The sequence below is a fragment of the Vicia villosa genome, linkage group LG1, assembly GCF_029867415.1.
Source record: "Vicia villosa cultivar HV-30 ecotype Madison, WI linkage group LG1, Vvil1.0, whole genome shotgun sequence".
NCBI classification, from domain to species: domain Eukaryota; kingdom Viridiplantae; phylum Streptophyta; class Magnoliopsida; order Fabales; family Fabaceae; genus Vicia; species Vicia villosa.
Window position 1 is genome coordinate 118,466 of NC_081180.1, and position 19,334 is coordinate 137,799.

Genomic DNA, 19,334 nt, shown 5'->3' on the forward strand with positions numbered 1-19,334 from the left:
CTTATTACTATTCATGACTTTACAACTATGTTATTTTACTATTTCCATAGACGTAGCTGCCTTGCTCTGTTCTGGAATTTACTAGAGACAGACTCTAAGCTATTGCACTTGCACTTGATTTTCTGTTTAGTTTATCATATTGAAGTTCAGTTTTCTAATTCAACTTTATTTTAGATATAGGTATTAATGTTAAATGCATTTACTTATATCTCCTTCTCTTTTCATTATAAAAAATTCAAAGAAAACCCACCAAGTATGAAAATAATATATCTTGATTGTAACATTTCAATCATAGTCATAGAATCATATAATTGAAATTTATTATAAAGATGTAAAATCAAATTAATTAATAATAAATGTTCTATTTTTTTTTTTGTGACAAATCATATTTAAAAATAGAAACATCAAGTTAATCAATAATAAGCGTCTATCTTTTAAAATAATTTATTAAGAAAATAATTTAAAATACCTATTTTAATTAGGTGTTAGAATGCAATTAAATTATGTAATAATAGTCTTTTTGTAACTAGCCTTATTTGTAATAATAGCCTTCTTTGCAATTAAATTATATGTAATAATAGCCTTAAAGGGAGTGAATCCATTTTTTAAAACAACATTTACCCCACTCGTCTCCTTTGACACTTGGCATTCATCTCCAGGGAATGGTGTCTGGTTATTTTCTGGGGCTTCTTCAGGCAATTTCGACAAAACAGAAATGGATTCTTCCTCATCTGCAACAACAACCAAAACAACTACTTAAATGATAAAACAAAAAACAACTAGTTTAAGACATGGACACATCATTTACAGCTATCATCAAAATATTTACCGTCAAACAAAATGTCTTGACAAATTGGAGATACATTATCCATAGCAGCATTGACTGAATCAGTACCAGGTTCTACTTGTTCATCTCTGATACAATGTAAAACCCAACAAGTTTCCCAGTTTGGAGGAAAGCCAAGGTAAAAACTATTGAAAATCTGAGCATAAAGTAGAAAAGAAGGTAGCACTTAAACTCAAGATCATGAAATGAATAACATGTTGCAAGAGCAAGCAGCAAAGACATTGACAGTTATAAAAAGAAACCTCAGGAGTAAAACCTTTTTCGCGGGTGCGTTCCTCATTGATGATACCCCTAATGAAAATGTATATACCCTCGGCATTCTTAAGGGAATACACATCGTATCTTTCGACAATAGGAGAAGAATTAAACACGCGGACGGCTTCTCCCCTGAATCATAATATAAAATGTGAGTTTGTTAAAACATTATAAGTTTTGATATGATGTAAAACAAACCCTAAATAGTTCAAACCTAACACAGAAAATAGTTGAATAATCAGACAATATGAAAAGCCAAACGTGATAGTGGAAGTTACTTTCTGGAAGCGTTGCCAGAGATGCATAAACGGTTATCTGGGGATTTAACGAGCCACCAGCCGAATAATGTAACCTAGAGATGGATTGAAAGTGAGATTAGAGAGAAAAAGAAGTATGAGAAGAGAGAATTAAAAGGAAAAGAGAGTAAACCGATGGTAGGAAATGAGAGCCTGCGTTGGTGGCATTGGAACTCGAGTCTGCCATTGTTGAACTTCGCTCGACGGAGTGAAGGCGAAAGAGAATTCGCCGAAGAAGGCTATGTCGAAACTCGACAGAGGAGAAGGGGAACTTTGTTCACAACAAGTCTAATAACCATTATTTTCAACTCTAATTTCATGATTCCTTTTTTTCCAATTGTTTTGATACTATTATTTTTTTAATTATATTTCTTTTTCTTGATATAACATACAAGTTTACTTTTGCTGAAATAATAGATAATGATATGTCAAAGGAGATAAATGTTATAAATAAATCTGGACTGACCTATGATGACTTGTGTGGTGGACCGAATCATATCCTTTGCCTTGGTCTAATAAGTTTTATATATATATATATATATATATATATATATATATATATATATATATATATATATATATATATATATATATATATATATAAACTCTTCCTGGATTCTTATTAATTGGACTTTGATATCATTGCTTGTAGCACACCTGTCCAAATCTTGACACCCCCTACAGTTTTTATTTTCTTTTTCCTAGTTAATTATTTTAATATAATAAAGTAATTTAGTACTTAATTAAACCTGTTTAAGAGCCATATTTTATACCCCTACCCTAAATGTAATTTCATAATCTTAATCATTACTAACCTATTAATTAAATTTCACATTAATTTTTTTCAAAAAACTCATTCCAAATGCACAAGTGGAAACAACATTGGAATATGCACAGACCTTTCTCATATTCAACCCTAATAATTACTTGCGTATCAGTTACATTTCACATTAAAAAATTTCAGCTTCTTCCTAAACCCTAAACTAGGTTTAATATTTCAGCTTCTTCCTATTCGTATATGTTATTCTAATTTTGCCGCCAAGTTTTTCTTAAATCCTTTTGGTTTTCTATGAGAACTTTGAAGATTCGTATTGTTACCATTCTTTATCATGTAGTTAGGGGTTTTGTCAGATTTGTGTAAATTAAATTAATTGATTTTGTTATTTTGATTAATGTTTAGGGTTTTTGTGATATAGTGAGACATTTGCTCTGGTGGAGTCGCATCTATTCGAAGGTAAGAAAATCAATACTTCTTCCCCTTGATTTTGTTGTTTAGGTATGTCATACCCCAATTTTTGACCCTAAGATCCCGCATCCCAGGCTCTGTTTAAATCACATGAAGATCATGTGCGAGGTTCTATTGTGCCTCTCTCATTTTGAGCTCACCTACAGGGGAATCATTAGGCACCTCTTTGTTTGTATTTATAGTTATTATAGTTATCATGTTTACTAACCATTAATCAAAATACCAAAAATATGTCTTTTTGTGCATTGTAGGTGCTGAGCCAATAGCATTTATCTCCTATCCTAAAATCAGGGTTTTTGGGGATCGACTCTCAATCAATTGGTTATCCATGGAAGTTTAATGGCTTAAACTTCAAAGATCATGCGCATCAAGTGATTATGTTTTCATCTGAACGTGCTTTGAGTTAGGGTTTGGTCCCTCTCAAGATTTCAAGTCATTCTTTCCATATGCATCTCAATGCTAAGGTTTTTCGTCAAGACGAACCATGAAAATCAGTAGTGCTATATATCACGAACAGTATTGTTCACGAATATCACGAAAGCTATTTTATTTTATACTATTATTTAATTTTTTAAAATAATTGCAGTTACATTTATTTGTTTAAAATAAAAAAGAAAGCATGGGGTAACAAGTAAATAACCAATTGCCACCGCCATAACTTTTGCACCCTCTAAAGGTAAACACATCATGGCATGCCAACCCAAAAACTAAGTCTGATGATAACAAAGGCCGAGGGATGCTTGATCTCAAACTGAAAACTACATAACATGTCATATTTGAGTCATGGTAAATTTATTCAAGTAATAAAGTGACGCACAGAGCAAAGGTATATTTTGGCATTAGCTTCTTCAATAGCCATTTGCTTGACGGCAGCCATGGAAGCAACACATATAAACGCAACGCAACAACCATGGACTGGACTCGTTTCCAATAAAGCAGATGTGGAACTCCCAGAGAGAAGGATGAACTCGATTTAGCTTTGGATGAAAGAAAATTTGTTTTTTTTATTGGGGGAGCAGGCGTAGCTACAATACTAATAATAGAGAGAAATTGAAAATGCGGGACACGTCGCGAAATTCGTTATTGTTTTTGTCGCGATAATTAGCATTATTCATAAATAAATATATATGACATGTATATTTATGTTTTTTTATTTTAATTTTTGTTACTAACCTTTTGGATTTATAACCTCGATTTTAAAATTCAATTTAAAATTAAGTTGAATTTTAAAATTAGAATTAATAAATTCATTTTTTGTTATTGTTTTTGTTCCATTTCTTATTGGTGCAATTAAAAAAGAAGGCCCATGAACATTCATGCTGCAGCCCATTTGTAATTAATTTACATCCTTGTTTACATTTTGTTCAAACCAAATAGCCCAGAAAAAGAAAAATCCATTTACGATAGCAGAAAAAACCGAAAAAAAGGAGATATTTTGCAGAGATGTGAGTCACGTTTTCCTCCCTCTCATTCCCAGCATGCGTTCACCACCCTCCTACACGCTTGAGGTTTTTTATTCCGCACGTATCGAATTCAGAATTCGCCTATAAAACCGACGCCTTGCATCAGTATCAGGGGAGGAAAAAGTTACAACGTTATGCTGCTAAAATCACTACAGCTTCCTCCTAACCTTCAAACCATTCTTCAATTCACCTTTAAATATCTGCAAACAAAAATCCAATACGCTTTACAATCCTAATTGATGCTCACTCAAGCTCAGGAGGAGGTTCAATTCATGAACTTTCTCTGAGCATTTGTTGAAGCTAAATCAACAACACTTTTGCTGCCTTAAGAGCTCGAAATTAAGAAGATTTAGAGAGGAAAATTAGCACTGTTACTCTGCTGAATTTGAAAATCAACTTTCCTCCAAACCTTTTTCATATCAACCTTCCTATCTCCATAACCATACCTTCATCGCATCTGAAACGAAACATTTAACCAAATCTGCAAATTCCTCCAATCCCAGAGTTACAGAGCTGAAACTCAACTCTACAACACACTCACACAAAACTTTTCAACAAACTCTGAACCGAGATCAAACCAGAAAACTTTCCTCCAAACCTTCCTCACTTTGCTGATCCACCTTCAAACCGAACTCATCTTCAAAACCGATTTGCTTAAGCAGATTCTTCACCATCATCTAGCCACCGTGAAAAACCGAACACACTTATCCTCCACACTACAAAACCTTCATCAAAACAGAACCACACCGTAGAAACTGACACAGCTTCGTATCCGCGACGTCTTCAACGACTCAACGAACATCGCAACGATCCGTCGTCATCAATACTGAGGCAACTTCGCACAACACCGCTCACAACCGCGATTTGTCAAACCGTTCATCGTGATGTTACTTTGAGAGGAAAATCTGGAAGCGTATATTTTAGCGTGAGAAAGAGAGAGGTTGAAAACAGAAAAAGCAGAGAGAAAGAAGAGCGTGGAACAAGGGACTGAAAGAAAGTTACAAGAGGCGGATCAGTATTTTGCTTCTCTAGGGTTAGTTTGCTTTGATCTCAGTATGGGCTTAAATGAAGCAGCCCATCCGAATTACTATGCCCACCATTCTGCTAATCATACACCCTTCATGGCTGACTTCAATTGGACCTTTGGGCCTCCATCAAGTAAAAGCCCATTCATTTTGTCTTTAGTTTTTCTAATACTCATTGTGTTTTTATAATATAAAAATACCAAATATATTTTACAATTAGGTTTTATTTCATATATTCAAAAATACAAAAAAAAATCTATATTAGTATTAGTTTTATTATTTTTTATAACATAAAAAAATACTAAAATTTGTTTTAAGTTTTTTTCTTTGATTTAATACTTGATGATCCATTTGGTGAGAATTTGTGAATTTTACAATATCTCTCTTCTTCTAATCCATTCTTTTCTTATTTTCTTTGAATCACAAGTTAGAGGCCTAATTCCTCTCTAATATCAATGGACTTAGGGCGTCGATAGGATGAAAATCCGAATCCGCAATATTATGTGATTGAGCTTAGATATGGAAGGAGCTTTGGAATATGGTTCCATCTTTCACTTCTTTTTATTTTGATCGATGAAAATCTTCAACATCACGAGAATTCTTTTGGATTCTAGATGAAGATGAGACCACTACCTATTTTCTTTTCGTGCGGTATTGCTTTCGGAAAGTGATATATATATCACTTCTCTCGCATGCATTAGCACATAAATTGTTGACCGGCCTCGTTGTAGGGTGATTTCTATATAAATCACTTGGCGATCTGTTTAACATAGCGCAACATTTCGTGTCCCGATTAAAAAGATCAAACATGGAAGAGAATTGTATGCGGCTGATTTAAGACTTATGGAATTTTATCGTGTAGTCGCTATGATTTTATCAAGCTTCTGATAAAGTTCCATTGAATTTAAATCCGAGAACATCCTTCACTCACTATCGATCTTTATTACTAACTTTGATAACATACTTGACAAGTTTCAAGATGGTTATCTTTAACATCTAACAATTGACTTTAATTTCCGCACTTTATTGTATTGTTCTTTATTTATTTCTCACTTTATGCTTTATCTTATTATTCATATGTTTATGTTTCCGCTATTTTCTCTTTGTCCATTTGGACGTATGTTTATGTTTCCGCTATTTTCTCTTTGTCCATTTGGACGTTTATATTCTGTTATTTTCTCTTTGTCCATTTGGACGTATGTTTATGTTTCCGCTATTTTCTTTTTGTCCACTTGGACCATACTCTACTTTTGTGCTAAAACATTAATAAACAACTTAAAATCTAAAAAATACATAAGGCTCTCTATGGACTATTGGTTACTATTCTGAGCATTTTGGAGACCTGGACTTGTTGGACTAAGTACCTCTGGACCCTGTTCTGCTGTTGTTGTTCTGCTGTTATTCTGTCTGTCTGGCATTGGATTGTTGTTTGTTTATGTGTGCAGGTATTTCCTCGAAAGCCCATGATGGTTAATTCCAAGGCGCCGTGATAAGGATTTTGCCCATATACAGCCGTTACTCTGCCCGATTTTCGTTAGAATCTTATGATGCGTTCAAGCGGTGCTAAGGACAATAAGTTCATTTGGATCCCCAAGTGGTAATGCGTCGGTCAAGTGTTGGCTTCTTATTTTGGTCAGATCTTTCTTTTCCTTAGCTTTTATTTTACGCACTAGGATAGCTTCTTCATCTCCTCCCCTTCTTAAATTTTCAAAGTCTCATATCTTTTTCTAAAAAAACTTCTTATGTTTGAAATCCCTTTTTAAAAGATTTTCTTTAAAGCTATATTTAGCCCTTGTTGGCATTTTCTTTCAAAAGTAAGCATGATTAATTCTTGTCATTAGTTGCAATACCCCACGATTTTAATATTGATTGACATGACGAAATCTTTGTTAGAACAAGATTTGTTCTGATCAATATTCTTAGTTTTAATGATAACAAGGATATGAATTTTGTGTGAGATAATGTGGTACTCTAATACATTGCAATTTCCATTTCAGGAAATATATAAAGAGTATGCACAAATCAGCGCTCAGAAGCTTTGTCTCAGAAGGTTCAGCATGCAACATCAGAACATGGTCTGGCAAGATATCAGAAGATGGTCAAGGCAGAATCAGAACATGGGTCTATGGAAGCATCAGAAGAACTTGAGATCAGAAGCAGTAGCACTGAAGTTCTGATGGTATCACGCTCAGAAGCACTTCAAGGTCAGAAGACAAGAAGATGCTTTGCACCAAGCTGTTTGACTCTGATGATTTTCAAACATTGTATTCTCAAACATCATATCAGAAGAAAGTACAAGTGGCAGGCTACGCTGACTGACAAAAGGAACGTTGGAAGCTATTAAAGGCAACGTCAGTAGACACAGCGTGAACAAGGCTCGAGGTAGTTGACAAAAGCGTGAAACATTAAATGCAATGCTGTACAGAATACGCAAAGCATTAAATGCACCCAACGGTCATCTTCTCAAGCGCCTATAAATATGAAGTTCTGATGAGAAGCAAGAACAACAACAACAACAACTCTGAACCAAATTCTGTGAATATTAACTTGCTGAAACGCTGTTCAATTAAAAGCTCAGAAACTCCATCTTCATCAAAGCTCACTACATTGCTGCTGTAATATATTAGTGAGATTAAGCTTAAACTTTAAGAGAAATATCACTGTTGTGATTATAGCTTTTCAGAAGCATTTGTAATACTCTTAGAATTGATTACATTAATTTGTAAGTAACTAGAGCGATCAAGTGTTGATCAGAATACTCTAGGAAGTCTTAGCTTGTGTCTAAGCAGTTGTATTTAGAGTGATCACGTGGTGGTCAGGATACTCTAAGAAAGTCTTAGCTTGTGTCTAAGCATTTGTTCCTAGAGTGATCAGGTTGTGATCAGGATACTCTAGAAGACTTAGTCGTGGGCTAAGTGGAAAACCATTGTAATCTGTTACGATTAGTGGATTAAATCCTCAGGTGAGGTAAATCACTCCGCGGGGGTGGACTGGAGTAGTTTAGTTAACAACGAACCAGGATAAAAATAACTGTGCAATTTATTTTTTACCGTTCAAGTTTTTAAGACTACACTTATTCAAACCCCCCCCCCCTTTCTAAGTGTTTTTCTATCCTTCAATTGGTATCAGAGCGTCGGTTCTAAGGTGCAAGCACTTAACCGTGTTTAGAAAAGATTCAGGAAGAGAAAAACGCTTCAGTAAAAGATGGCTGGTGAAACTCAAACATCTACATCTGGCTCAGCTGAGCAATACTACAATGGTAATGGTAACAATGGTTACACCAGACCACCAATATTCGATGGTGAAAACTTTGAGTATTGGAAAGATAAATTAGAAAGTTACTTTCTTGGTCTGGATGCTGATCTATGGGATCTTCTGTTGGATGGTTACAAACATCCTGTTAAAGCTACTGGTGTAAGGCTCACGAGAAGCGAAATGAATGATGATCAAAAGAAAGATTTCAAGAATCATCACAAATGCAGGATTGTTTTGCTGAATGCTATCTCTCATGCTGAGTATGAGAAGATATCTAACAGGGAAACGGCCCATGACATATATGAGTCCTTGAAGATGACTCATGAAGGAAATGCTCAAGTCAAGGAGACCAAAGCTCTTGCACTAATCCAGAAGTATGAAGCCTTCAAGATGGAGGATGATGAAGACATTGAAAAGATGTTTTCAAGATTTCAAACTCTGACTGCTGGATTGAGAGTTCTCGACAAAGGCTACACCAAGGCTGATCATGTAAAGAAGATTATCAGAAGTTTGCCCAGAAGATGGGGCCCAATGGTGACTGCATTCAAGATTGCGAAGAATCTGAATGAAGTTTCTTTGGAAGAGCTGATCAGTGCCCTGAGGAGTCATGAGATTGAACTTGACGCTAATGAACCTCAGAAGAAAGGTAAGTCTATTGCTTTAAAATCTAATGTTAAAAAATGCACTAACGCTTTTCAGGCTAGAGAAGAAGATCCTGAAGAATCAGAATCTGAAGAAGAAGATGAACTGTCCATGATCTCCAGAAGGGTAAACCAACTCTGGAAGAGCAAGCAAAGGAAGTTCAGAGGCTTCAGAAGTTCAAAGAAATTTGAACGAGGAGAATCTTCTGGTGACAGAAGATCTGACAAGAAGAAGGCTGTCTGCTATGAGTGCAATGAGCCTGGACATTACAAGAATGAGTGTCCGAAACTTCAGAAGGAGAATCCCAAGAAGAAGTTTCATAAGAAGAAAGGTCTTATGGCAACATGGGATGATTCTGAATCAGAATAAGGATCAGACTCTGAAGGAGAGCAGGCAAACTTTGCGCTGGTGGCTACAGAAGATGATGGATCAGAATCTACATCAGAATCAGATTCTGAAGAGGTATTTTCTGAACTATCTAGAGAAGAGTTAGTTTCCAGTCTAACAGAGCTTCTTGAATTAAAAGCTCATCTTAGTATCAAATACAAAAAGCTGAAAAAGCAATTTGAATTTGAAACTAAGAAGCTTGAGTTGAAAAAGCAATAATGTTGGATCTCCTTCTGATTCAGAAAAATCCACTCCCAGTCTGAATCATATTCTGAAAGAATATGATTTAAGTTTCAGGAAGTTCTTATCTAGAAGTATTGGCAGAAGTCAGCTAGCTTCTATGATATATGCTGTGTTTGGGAACAAGAGAGTTGGCATTGGTTATGAGGGTGAAATCCCATACAAGCTTGAATCTGTGGATGATATGAAAATATCATACAAGCCTCTGTATAACCAATTTAAATCTGGCCACTCCCATGATATTAAGCACACATCACATGCACAAAGTTTTCACATAACACACACCAAGAAGCATGTGACACAACCTAAGAAATATCATGGAACTAAGAATAAGAAGTATCATACTGTTCCTCCTGCTAAATATTTTGCTAAACCCAAGTTCAATCAGAACTTGAGGAGAACTAACAAGAAAGGACCCAAGAAAATGTGGGTACCAAAAGAAAAGACTATTTCTATTGCAGATATCCTTGGCTGCAAAGAAGGAAAAGCACAACATGTCATGGTACCTGGACTCTGGATGCTCGCGACACATGACAGGAAGAAGGTCTATGTTCCAAGACCTGGTGCTTAAATCTGCTGGAGAAGTGAAATTCGGAGGAGATCAGAAGGGCAAAATTATTGGCTCAGGAGCTATAAAGTCTGGTAACTCTCCTTCTATTTCTAATGTTCTTCTAGTAGATGGATTAGCTCATAACTTATTGTCCATAAGTCAATTAAGTGACAATGGTTATGACATAATCTTTAATCAAAAGTCTTGCAAGGCTGTAAGTCAGAAGGATGGCTCAATCCTATTTACAGGCAAGAGAAAGAACAACATTTATAAGACAGATCTTCAGGATCTTAAGAATCAGAAGGTGACTTGTCTTATGTCTGTTTCTGAAGAGCAATGGGTCTGGCACAGAAGATTAGGACATGCTAGTTTGAGAAAGATTTCTCAGATTAACAAACTAAATCTGGTCAGAGGACTCCCCAATCTGAAATTCAAATCAGATGCTCTTTGTGAAGCATGTCAGAAGGGCAAGTTCTCCAGACCTGCATTCAAGTCTAAGAATGTTGTTTCTTCCTCAAGGCCGTTAGAACTCTTACACATTGATCTGTTTGGCCCAGTCAAAACAGCATCTGTCAGAGGGAAGAAATATGGATTAGTCATCGTTGATGATTATAGCCGCTGGACGTGAGTAAAGTTCTTGAAACACAAGGATGAGTCTCATTCAGTGTTCTTTGAATTCTGCACTCAGATTCAATCTGAGAAAGAGTGTAAAATCATAAAGGTCAGAAGTGATCATGGTGGCGAATTTGAGAACAGATTCTTTGAGGAGTTCTTCAAAGAAAATGGTATTTCCCATGATTTCTCTTGCCCCAGAACTCCACAGCAAAATAGAGTTGTAGAGCGAAAGAATAGGACTCTACAAGAAATGGCCAGAACCATGATCAATGAAACCAATATGGCTAAGCATTTCTGGGCAGAAGCAATTAACACTGCATGCTATATTCATAATAGAATCTCTATCAGACCTATTCTAAATAAGACTCCTTATGAATTGTGGATGAACAGAAAGCCCAACATTTCATATTTCCATCCTTGTGGATGTGTATGTTTTATTCTGAATACTAAAGATCATCTTGGTAAGTTTGATTCCAAAGCACAAAAATGTTTCCTTCTTGGATATTCTGAACGCTCTAAAGGCTACAGAGTATACAATACTGAAACATTGATTGTAGAAGAATCAATCAATATCAGGTTTGATGATAAGCTTGGTCTTGAAAAACCAAAGCAGTTTGAGAATTTTGCAGATTTTGATATTGATATATCAGAAGTTGAAGAATCAAGAAGCAAAGCTGCAGAAGCTTGCAGTCTCAGAAGCAATGGATCAGAAGATCAAGTTGCTGCATCTTTAGAGAATCTTAGGATTTCTGAAGAACCAACTATCAGAAGATCACCTAGACTTGCCTCAGCTCATTCAGAAGATGTGATCCTTGGAAAGAAAGATGATCCCATCAGAACAAGGGCATTCCTTAAGAACAATGCAGAATGTCAATTAGGTCTTGTTTCTTTGATCGAGCCAACTTCTGTTGATCAAGCTCTAGAAGATCCAGACTAGATAATTGCCATGCAAGAAGAACTAAATCAGTTTACAAGGAATGATGTATGGGACTTGGTTCCTAGACCAAAAGGATTCAACATCATCGGTACTAAGTGGGTTTTCAGAAACAAGCTAAGTGAGAAAGGTGAAGTGGTAAGAAACAAAGCCAGACTGGTTGCTCAGTGTTATAGTCAGCAAGAAGGGATTGATTATACAGAAACCTTTGCACCAGTGGCCAGGTTAGAATCTATTCGTCTATTAATTTCTTTTGCCACTCAACACAACATCACTCTTTATCAGATGGATGTCAAGAGTGCCTTCTTAAATGGTTATATAGATGAAGAAGTTTATGTTCACCAACCTCCTGGTTTTGAAGACTCCATGTCTCCAAATCATGTTTTCAAATTAAAGAAATCATTATACGGACTGAAACAAGCTCCCAGAGCTTGGTATGAACGTTTGAGTTCTTTCCTTCTGGAAAATGATTTCACTAGAGGAAAAGTGGACACTACTCTCTTTTGTAAAACATTGAAAAAGGATATTTTAATTTGTCAAATATATTTTGATGATATTATCTTTGGAACATCTAATGCTACACTTGGAAAGGAGTTTGCTGAGTCTATGCAGGCTGAATTTGAAATGAGCATGATGGGAGAACTCAAGTATTTCCTTGGGATTCAAATCAACCAAACTTCCGATGGAACCTATGTTCATCAAACGAAGTATATGAAAGAACTTCTGAAGAAATTTAATCTTTCTGAAAGCAAAGAAGCCAAAACTCCTATGCATCCAACATGTGTACTGGGTAAGGATGAGGTAAGTAAGAAGGTAGATCAGAAGTTGTACAGAGGTATGATTGGATCTCTTCTATATCTAATTGCTTCTAGACCTGACATTCTCTTTAGTGTTTGTTTGTGTGCTCGATTCCAATCAGATCCAAGAGAATCTCATTTAACAGCGGTTAAAAGAATTCTAAGGTATCTGAAAGGTACTACTAATGTTGGTTTAGTTTACAGAAGATCTAAAGACTACAACTTAGTAGGATTCTGTGATGCTGACTATGCTGGAGATAGAATAGAAAGAAAGAGCACTTTTGGAAGTTGTCAATTTCTTGGAAGTCATCTGATCTCATGGTACAGCAAGAAGCAAGCTACTATTGCCCTCTCAACAACAGAAGCAGAATATGTTGCTGCTGCTGGTTGTAGCACACAAATGCTCTGGATGAGAAGTCAGCTGGAAGATTATCAGATATATGAGAGTAACATTCCTATTTTCTGTGATAATACTTCTGCTATATGTTTATCTAAGAATCCTATTTTACATTCAAAAGCTAAACATATTGAGATTAAACATCATTTCATAAGGGACTATGTTCAGAAGGGTGTTATATCTTTAAACTTTGTGGATACAGACCATCAATGGGCTGATATCTTAACAAAACCCCTTGCTGAAGATAGGTTTAAGTTCATTCTGAAGAATATCAGTATGGATTTATGCCCAGAATGAGAAGATGAGAAGATCTTATGTATGAGTATCTTCTGAAATGAAATTGGATTTTTTTTAAGAAGTTCTGATTGAAATCAATTAGAAATTGTGATTCAGTTATTACTAACGTTTCATTGTCTAAGTTGATTCAGAATCTCTTTAAAAGCAAAACAGCTGTAACTGGCTATCCAGATGGTAAACACGTGTTCACTATTTCTGGACAAGCGTGCGTGCAGTTGAGGGGACGTCTACTTAGGTAACTGTGCAAATCTCGTCTTTTGTCATTATTATCTCTCCTCACGTCATGTTACATTAAATGCCATTCATCATTTCTTTTATTGTCCTTCTTTTCTTTTTTATATTCCTCGAACGTTTCCCTCTTCTTTTTCCCTCTATTTATTCCTTCATTTCGTTGCATTTTTTTTCAATAAGTCTTGGCTCTCTTTCTCTTTCTTTTTCTCTCTTGTCCAACAAAGTTTTTCTTTGGCATAAACCCTAGTTCATTCATCTTCAACCTAGCGTTCATCATGAATCCTTTCAACTCAATGAGAACGGATGGAAGGGTTAATCAGTTACAGGATGTGAAGCATATCTTGGGATGGCTCTCCAAGTCTCTTTCAAGACAGATCTCTTCTTCAATGCTGTTATCAACATTTATCCAAAGGAAGAAGACCTTCTTGAGTCACTGGAGCCCGTTTGCAACATTAGCTCCCTGTCTATGAACTGTCCCTCACTTCCTATTTGGTCTCTTGGATCTCTCCTACAGTGGAGGTTCTAGTCTGGACAGGCATGAAGAGTTTTCAAGCTTTCATGGCTGAACAAACTGAAGACCAGAGGGTTCTTGAGTTGTTTGCGCAGTCTTTGCGTAGGATAGAGTCTTAGGCTTTAAGTCTTTGTAGTTTTCTTTCCTTGTTGCATCTGTTTTCCTGCATTCCTCTTTTGTAATCCTTCTTGTTGAAATCAATGAAAAGTTATTTATGTTTCTTTCCTTTTGTATCTTGCTTTACATCTGAATCTTTTATGCTTTTTGATGTTATGACAAAAAGGGGGAGAAAATATATGATAAATGATCTGATTAATATTATCAGTTACCGAGTAAAAAGGCTCCACATTTACTAACAGAACTTGCAAAGTTCTATGTTTTTAAGTTGTGTTGTTGCAGGAATCAAAGATTCAAGATCAACATAAGAAGCAACAAAATGAATCAAGCTCTTGGATTCTTGAAGCAAGCTGAGTGCTAGGAAGCTTCAGAATCAGAAGCAAGAAGGAAGAATGATCAGAAATAGCTCTTGGATTCTTGAAGCAAGCTGAGTGCTAGGAAGCTTCAGAATCAGAAGCAAGAAGGAAGAATGATCAGAAATTCTGATAATAGAATATGATCCAAATCATTGTCTATTTGCTCTGATACATTGTCTATTGGATCTGATATATTCTATATGGCTTATATGGCTCTGATACATATTTTGTGTTCTGATACACATTTTATGTTCTAACTCATTCATGCTGACTTTTGTCGTTTAGTTTTGTTCTGTAACATTTCAGGATGTAGAGATGCTCTGATGATGCTCTGGTACATTCAACAATGTTCTGATACAATCTAGCATGAAGTGATGTAAGAAGAAATTCAAAGTTCTGAAGCTATCTGAGGGAAGCAGAAATCAGAAGCTGTGAATGTTCTAAAGATCCAGAAAACTCAAGTTCTGAAGCTGTCCTAAATGGAAGCATGAATCAGAAGCTGTGAATGTTCTGAAGATCAAAGAAATTCAAGTTCTGAAGCTGTCCTAAATGGAAGCAGGAATCAGAAGCTGTGAATGTTCTGAAGATCAAAGAAATTCAAGTTCTGAAGCTGTCCTAAATGGAAGCAGGAATCAGAAGCTGAGAGTGTTCTAGGGATCTAAAGAAATTCAAGTTCTGAAGCTGTCCAATGGAAGCAGAAGTCAGAAGCTATGAATTATCAGAAGACAGAAGCTTATGTGATCGTCTCTACCGAAATAATCAGGGAAGTCTTTTATTATTAAAGTTCTTCGAGTATTTATTTCAGGGGGAGATTATTCATCTCAGGGGGAGATTGTTAATCTCAGGGGGAGACATATTCACATGCTTATGCTATAGCTGTGTAATTTGTCTTTAGCCGTCTGCTCTTTCTAGCGCAAATTCATATCATTTATATATGTTTTTGTCATCATCAAAAAGGGGGAGATTGTTAGAACAAGATTTGTTCTGATCAATATTCTTAGTTTTGATGATAACAAGGATATGAATTTTGTGTGAGATAATGTGGTACTCTAATACATTGCAATTTCCATTTCAGGAAATATATAAAGAGTATGCACAAATCAGCGCTCAGAAGCTTTGTTTCAGAAGGTTCAGCATGCAACATCAGAACATGGTCTGGCAAGACATCAGAAGATGGTCAAGGCAGAATCAGAACATGGGTCTATGGAAGCATCAAAAGAACTTGAGATCAGAAGCAGTAGCACTGAAGTTCTGATGGTATCACGCTCAGAAGCACTTCAAGGTCAGAAGACAAGAAGATGCTTTGCACCAAGCTGTTTGACTCTGATGATTTTCAAACGTTGTATTCTCAAACATCAGATCAGAAGAAAGTACAAGTGGCAGGCTACGCTGACTGACAAAAGGAACGTTGGAAGCTATTAAAGGCAACGTCAGTAGACACAGCGTGAACAAAGCTCGAGGTAGTTGACAAAAGCGTGAAATATTAAATGCAATGCTGTACGGAATACGCAAAGCATTAAGTGCACCCAACGGTCATCTTCTCAAGCGCCTATAAATATGAAGTTCTGATGAGAAGCAAGAACAACAACAACAACAATTCTGAACCAAATTCTGTGAATATTAACTTGCTGAAACGCTGTTCAATTAAAAGCTCAGAAACTTCATCTTCATCAAAGCTCACTACATTGCTGTTGTAATATATTAGTGAGATTAAGCTTAAACTTTAAGAGAAATATCACTGTTGTGATTATAGCTTTTCAGAAGCATTTGTAATACTCTTAAAATTGATTACATTAATTTGTAAGTAACTAGAGTGATCAAGTGTTGATCAGAATACTCTAGGAAGTATTAGCTTGTGTCTGAGCAGTTGTATTTAGAGTGATCACGTGGTGGTCAGGATACTCTAAGAAAGTCTTAGCTTGTGTCTAAGCATTTGTTCCTAGAGTGATCAGGTTGTGATCAGGATACTCTAGAAGACTTAGTCGTGGGCTAAGTGGAAAACCATTGTAATCTGTTACGATTAGTGGATTAAATCCTCAGGTGAGGTAAATCACTCCGCGGGGGTGGACTGGAGTAGTTTAGTTAACAACGAACCAGGATAAAAATAACTATGCAATTTATTTTTTATCGTTCAAGTTTTTAAGACTACACTTATTCAACCGCCCCCCCTTTCTAAGTGTTTTTCTATCCTTCAATCTTTTCCACGTGAGAGAGCTAGTGGCATACTTGTCGATTTTATCCGAGTTGGCGCCCTTCTCTCATTAGTGATACAAAAAAATTCGTTCGTTCTCATGTTTAAGATCAATGGCTGAGTATTTGCCCCGATGATGGTAAACGTGTTTATTCCTTTCAAACGTTTTTCCCTTTTAAAGCAGAACTACATTAGCTCTGACTTCTCCATTGCACAGAGGAGGTATGTAGGCACAAGGCTTGATGTTTTGCCGAGCTTATTTTAAAAATCAAACAAACCTCTTTTTTTACACACAATATATTTTAATAAAACACAGATTTTCAAAAAGGTTCCTGTGGAGTACCACAGATATGAGGGGTGCTTAAAACCTTCCCCTTGTATAATCAACACCCGTACCTAAGATCTCTTTTTGTTTTAAAAACAAACTTTGGGTTTTTTTCGTTCTTTTCCCATTTCCTTTGGAAACAATAAAGCGAGGTGGCGACTTTCACTAAAATATTGAGTCGAGTCAATTTATGGCTCAGATCTCAGATTTTCCCTGCTACAGAAAAATGGCGACTTCACTGGGGATACTGTTCAAATTATTGGTGTATCTTTGTGTGTTAAGCCTATTTTTGTTTATCTGTGTATATTATTTTGTGTATATATTATTGTGTGCTTTGTCTGTTTTGTTTGTTTTTTATTTTGGTGCCTGGTGGTTTCTCTGTGTGAGATAAGTCCTATACCCGGACTTAAGTATACATTAAGATAGGAGGTGGTATTGTCATTTTGGCTTATGTGGAGTTATTCCTTCGTGAGCTGACTTGACATCCACCACTCAGTGGAGAATGGCTTGGCTAAAGGTGATAGTGTTGAACGAGTCAGTCGTGAAAGAATTGTTACTTTTGGTTGGGTCTGTAAAGCTGAGGACCTTAGAACCCCTTAACCCATCTTAGCCTTTTAGGACGTAGTGCGGAGACTAGTTGGGTGAAGTCCTAATCGGTTGTCACGCGATACTACATTCGGGCGAGTTTCTCTTTAGAATATTATTGGTTGGTGAGTCAATTACTTAAGCCAATAATATTCTCAAGATGGAATACAGACCTCAGGAACTTTTTAGAACCCGTTCTACAAGTACAAAAATACCTTAGTACACACTTTATGGTTGGGTGGACCCATGGCTTCATGCCCGTGACGTCGAACCTTTGAACCTTGTTTGTGTGCTCTTGATTGTGGTTTATGCATACACCATGCATTCATGCATTCATGAAAACTCTTTTTCTTTTGGTTTTCAAGGAACTTAGAGGTCTTTCCTTGTAAACATCATAAGTTTCATCAAACTCAATGGATCTTGGGTGTTGATGGGGTGAAAACTCTAATCCACCAAAATGGATGATTTATTTTGATGATAACTTGATCGATACATTGATCCAATGCTAGAGTGTTTACAATTTAATATCTTAAGTTCCTTGAAACTCAAAAATAAAAACAGATCATTTGCATTGCATATCATGCATCATTTTGCATTCAGTTATGATTTTTGAGAGTTCTTTCAGAGCCTTTTTTCCTTTCTCTTGGTATCATCAGTACAACACTCGTGCTAAGAAGGAGACATAAAACATTTAAGCATGAGATCTTTGAACTCTGCAAAGAGGTGATTATCTCGAAGTCTGGTATGGAGCATTTGTTTGCTCTGGTTGAGGCTTTAGTTCTCCAAGTCAATCCTCCCATGAAGGAAGAAAATATGCCAAAGGGTGCTCCTGGGTACAATTTGGAAGGTTGCTTTGCTTTGAAAGTTGAAGTTCAGAAGTTGGTCATACACAGTGTCTTGTCATTTGAAGACGTTGGTACTAATGTTCAAGACAATCTTTTTCCAAAGCATGAATGAATCTCTATTGATGGTAGCTCTGAAGTTTGAAAGGTGTTTCCTTCAGCACGAGTCCAGATGGAGAGAGTCTTCTCAATTTTTAGTATTCTTACTGATTTTCATTTGTAATATTTCTTGTTTTTCAAATACAATGTTTGCATGTAGAAACTTGTTTGTTTTTTAATGTTAATAATAATACAATGATAATGTTTGTCTTGAAGTAACCCATTCGTTTCACTCATGTTATTTGTTTTTATGCATTATGATACCAATTGCTTTTGCCAAACTCTTGCTTATGCAAAGATTAGAGGGAGGATGATGATCTGAAAACGCAAAACTTCTAATTGTATGCTTTTGAATAAAACCCTGCTGATGATGTACAAGCATTGTTTCAAATTCCCAAACACCGTAGATATAAGGAAGTTAATCCCTTGTTAACCCCTTTGAGCCTTGATGTGTGAGTTTCTTTTCTAAACAAAAAAACCCTAATTTTTAACCTGGGGCAGGGTAGTGTTCAGTTGATTTGACCAAGTGTTTAGATTTAAAAAAAGGATTGTGCATCCAAGGCTCGAATACGTCATATCCACATCAAATGTTGGATTATGTGAAACCACAATGGTTATCCCTCGCGCATCAAAAGGATAGAAAGTATGAAACCACAATGATTATCCTTCATCTACCAAGTAATAAGGCAGTCACAACCCTCTTAACAAGTCAAGACAAAGTCAATGTCACACGATTTGTTCAAATCAAAAGAATGAAAAAAAAAAGATGAAAAAATAAAAGAGAAAAAAAAAAGAAAGCTCGCTAAGTCAAAAACTTGAAAACAAGTGACT

General features: G+C 36.0%; 1 protein-coding gene across 1 annotated transcript; it reads right to left on the reverse strand.

Moving 5' to 3' along the window:
• Window positions 1-501: 501 nt before the first annotated feature.
• LOC131644050 (kinetochore-associated protein KNL-2 homolog) lies at window positions 502-4,781 on the reverse strand. The gene is made up of 6 exons (XM_058914439.1): window positions 4,706-4,781; window positions 4,554-4,633; window positions 1,381-1,454; window positions 1,090-1,234; window positions 830-983; window positions 502-731 (listed from the first exon to the last, which is right to left on the reverse strand). The coding sequence occupies exons 1-6, from the start codon at window positions 4,779-4,781 to the stop codon at window positions 502-504; spliced, it is 759 nt and encodes a 252-aa protein (XP_058770422.1).
• Between the last annotated feature and the right edge of the window lie 14,553 nt (window positions 4,782-19,334).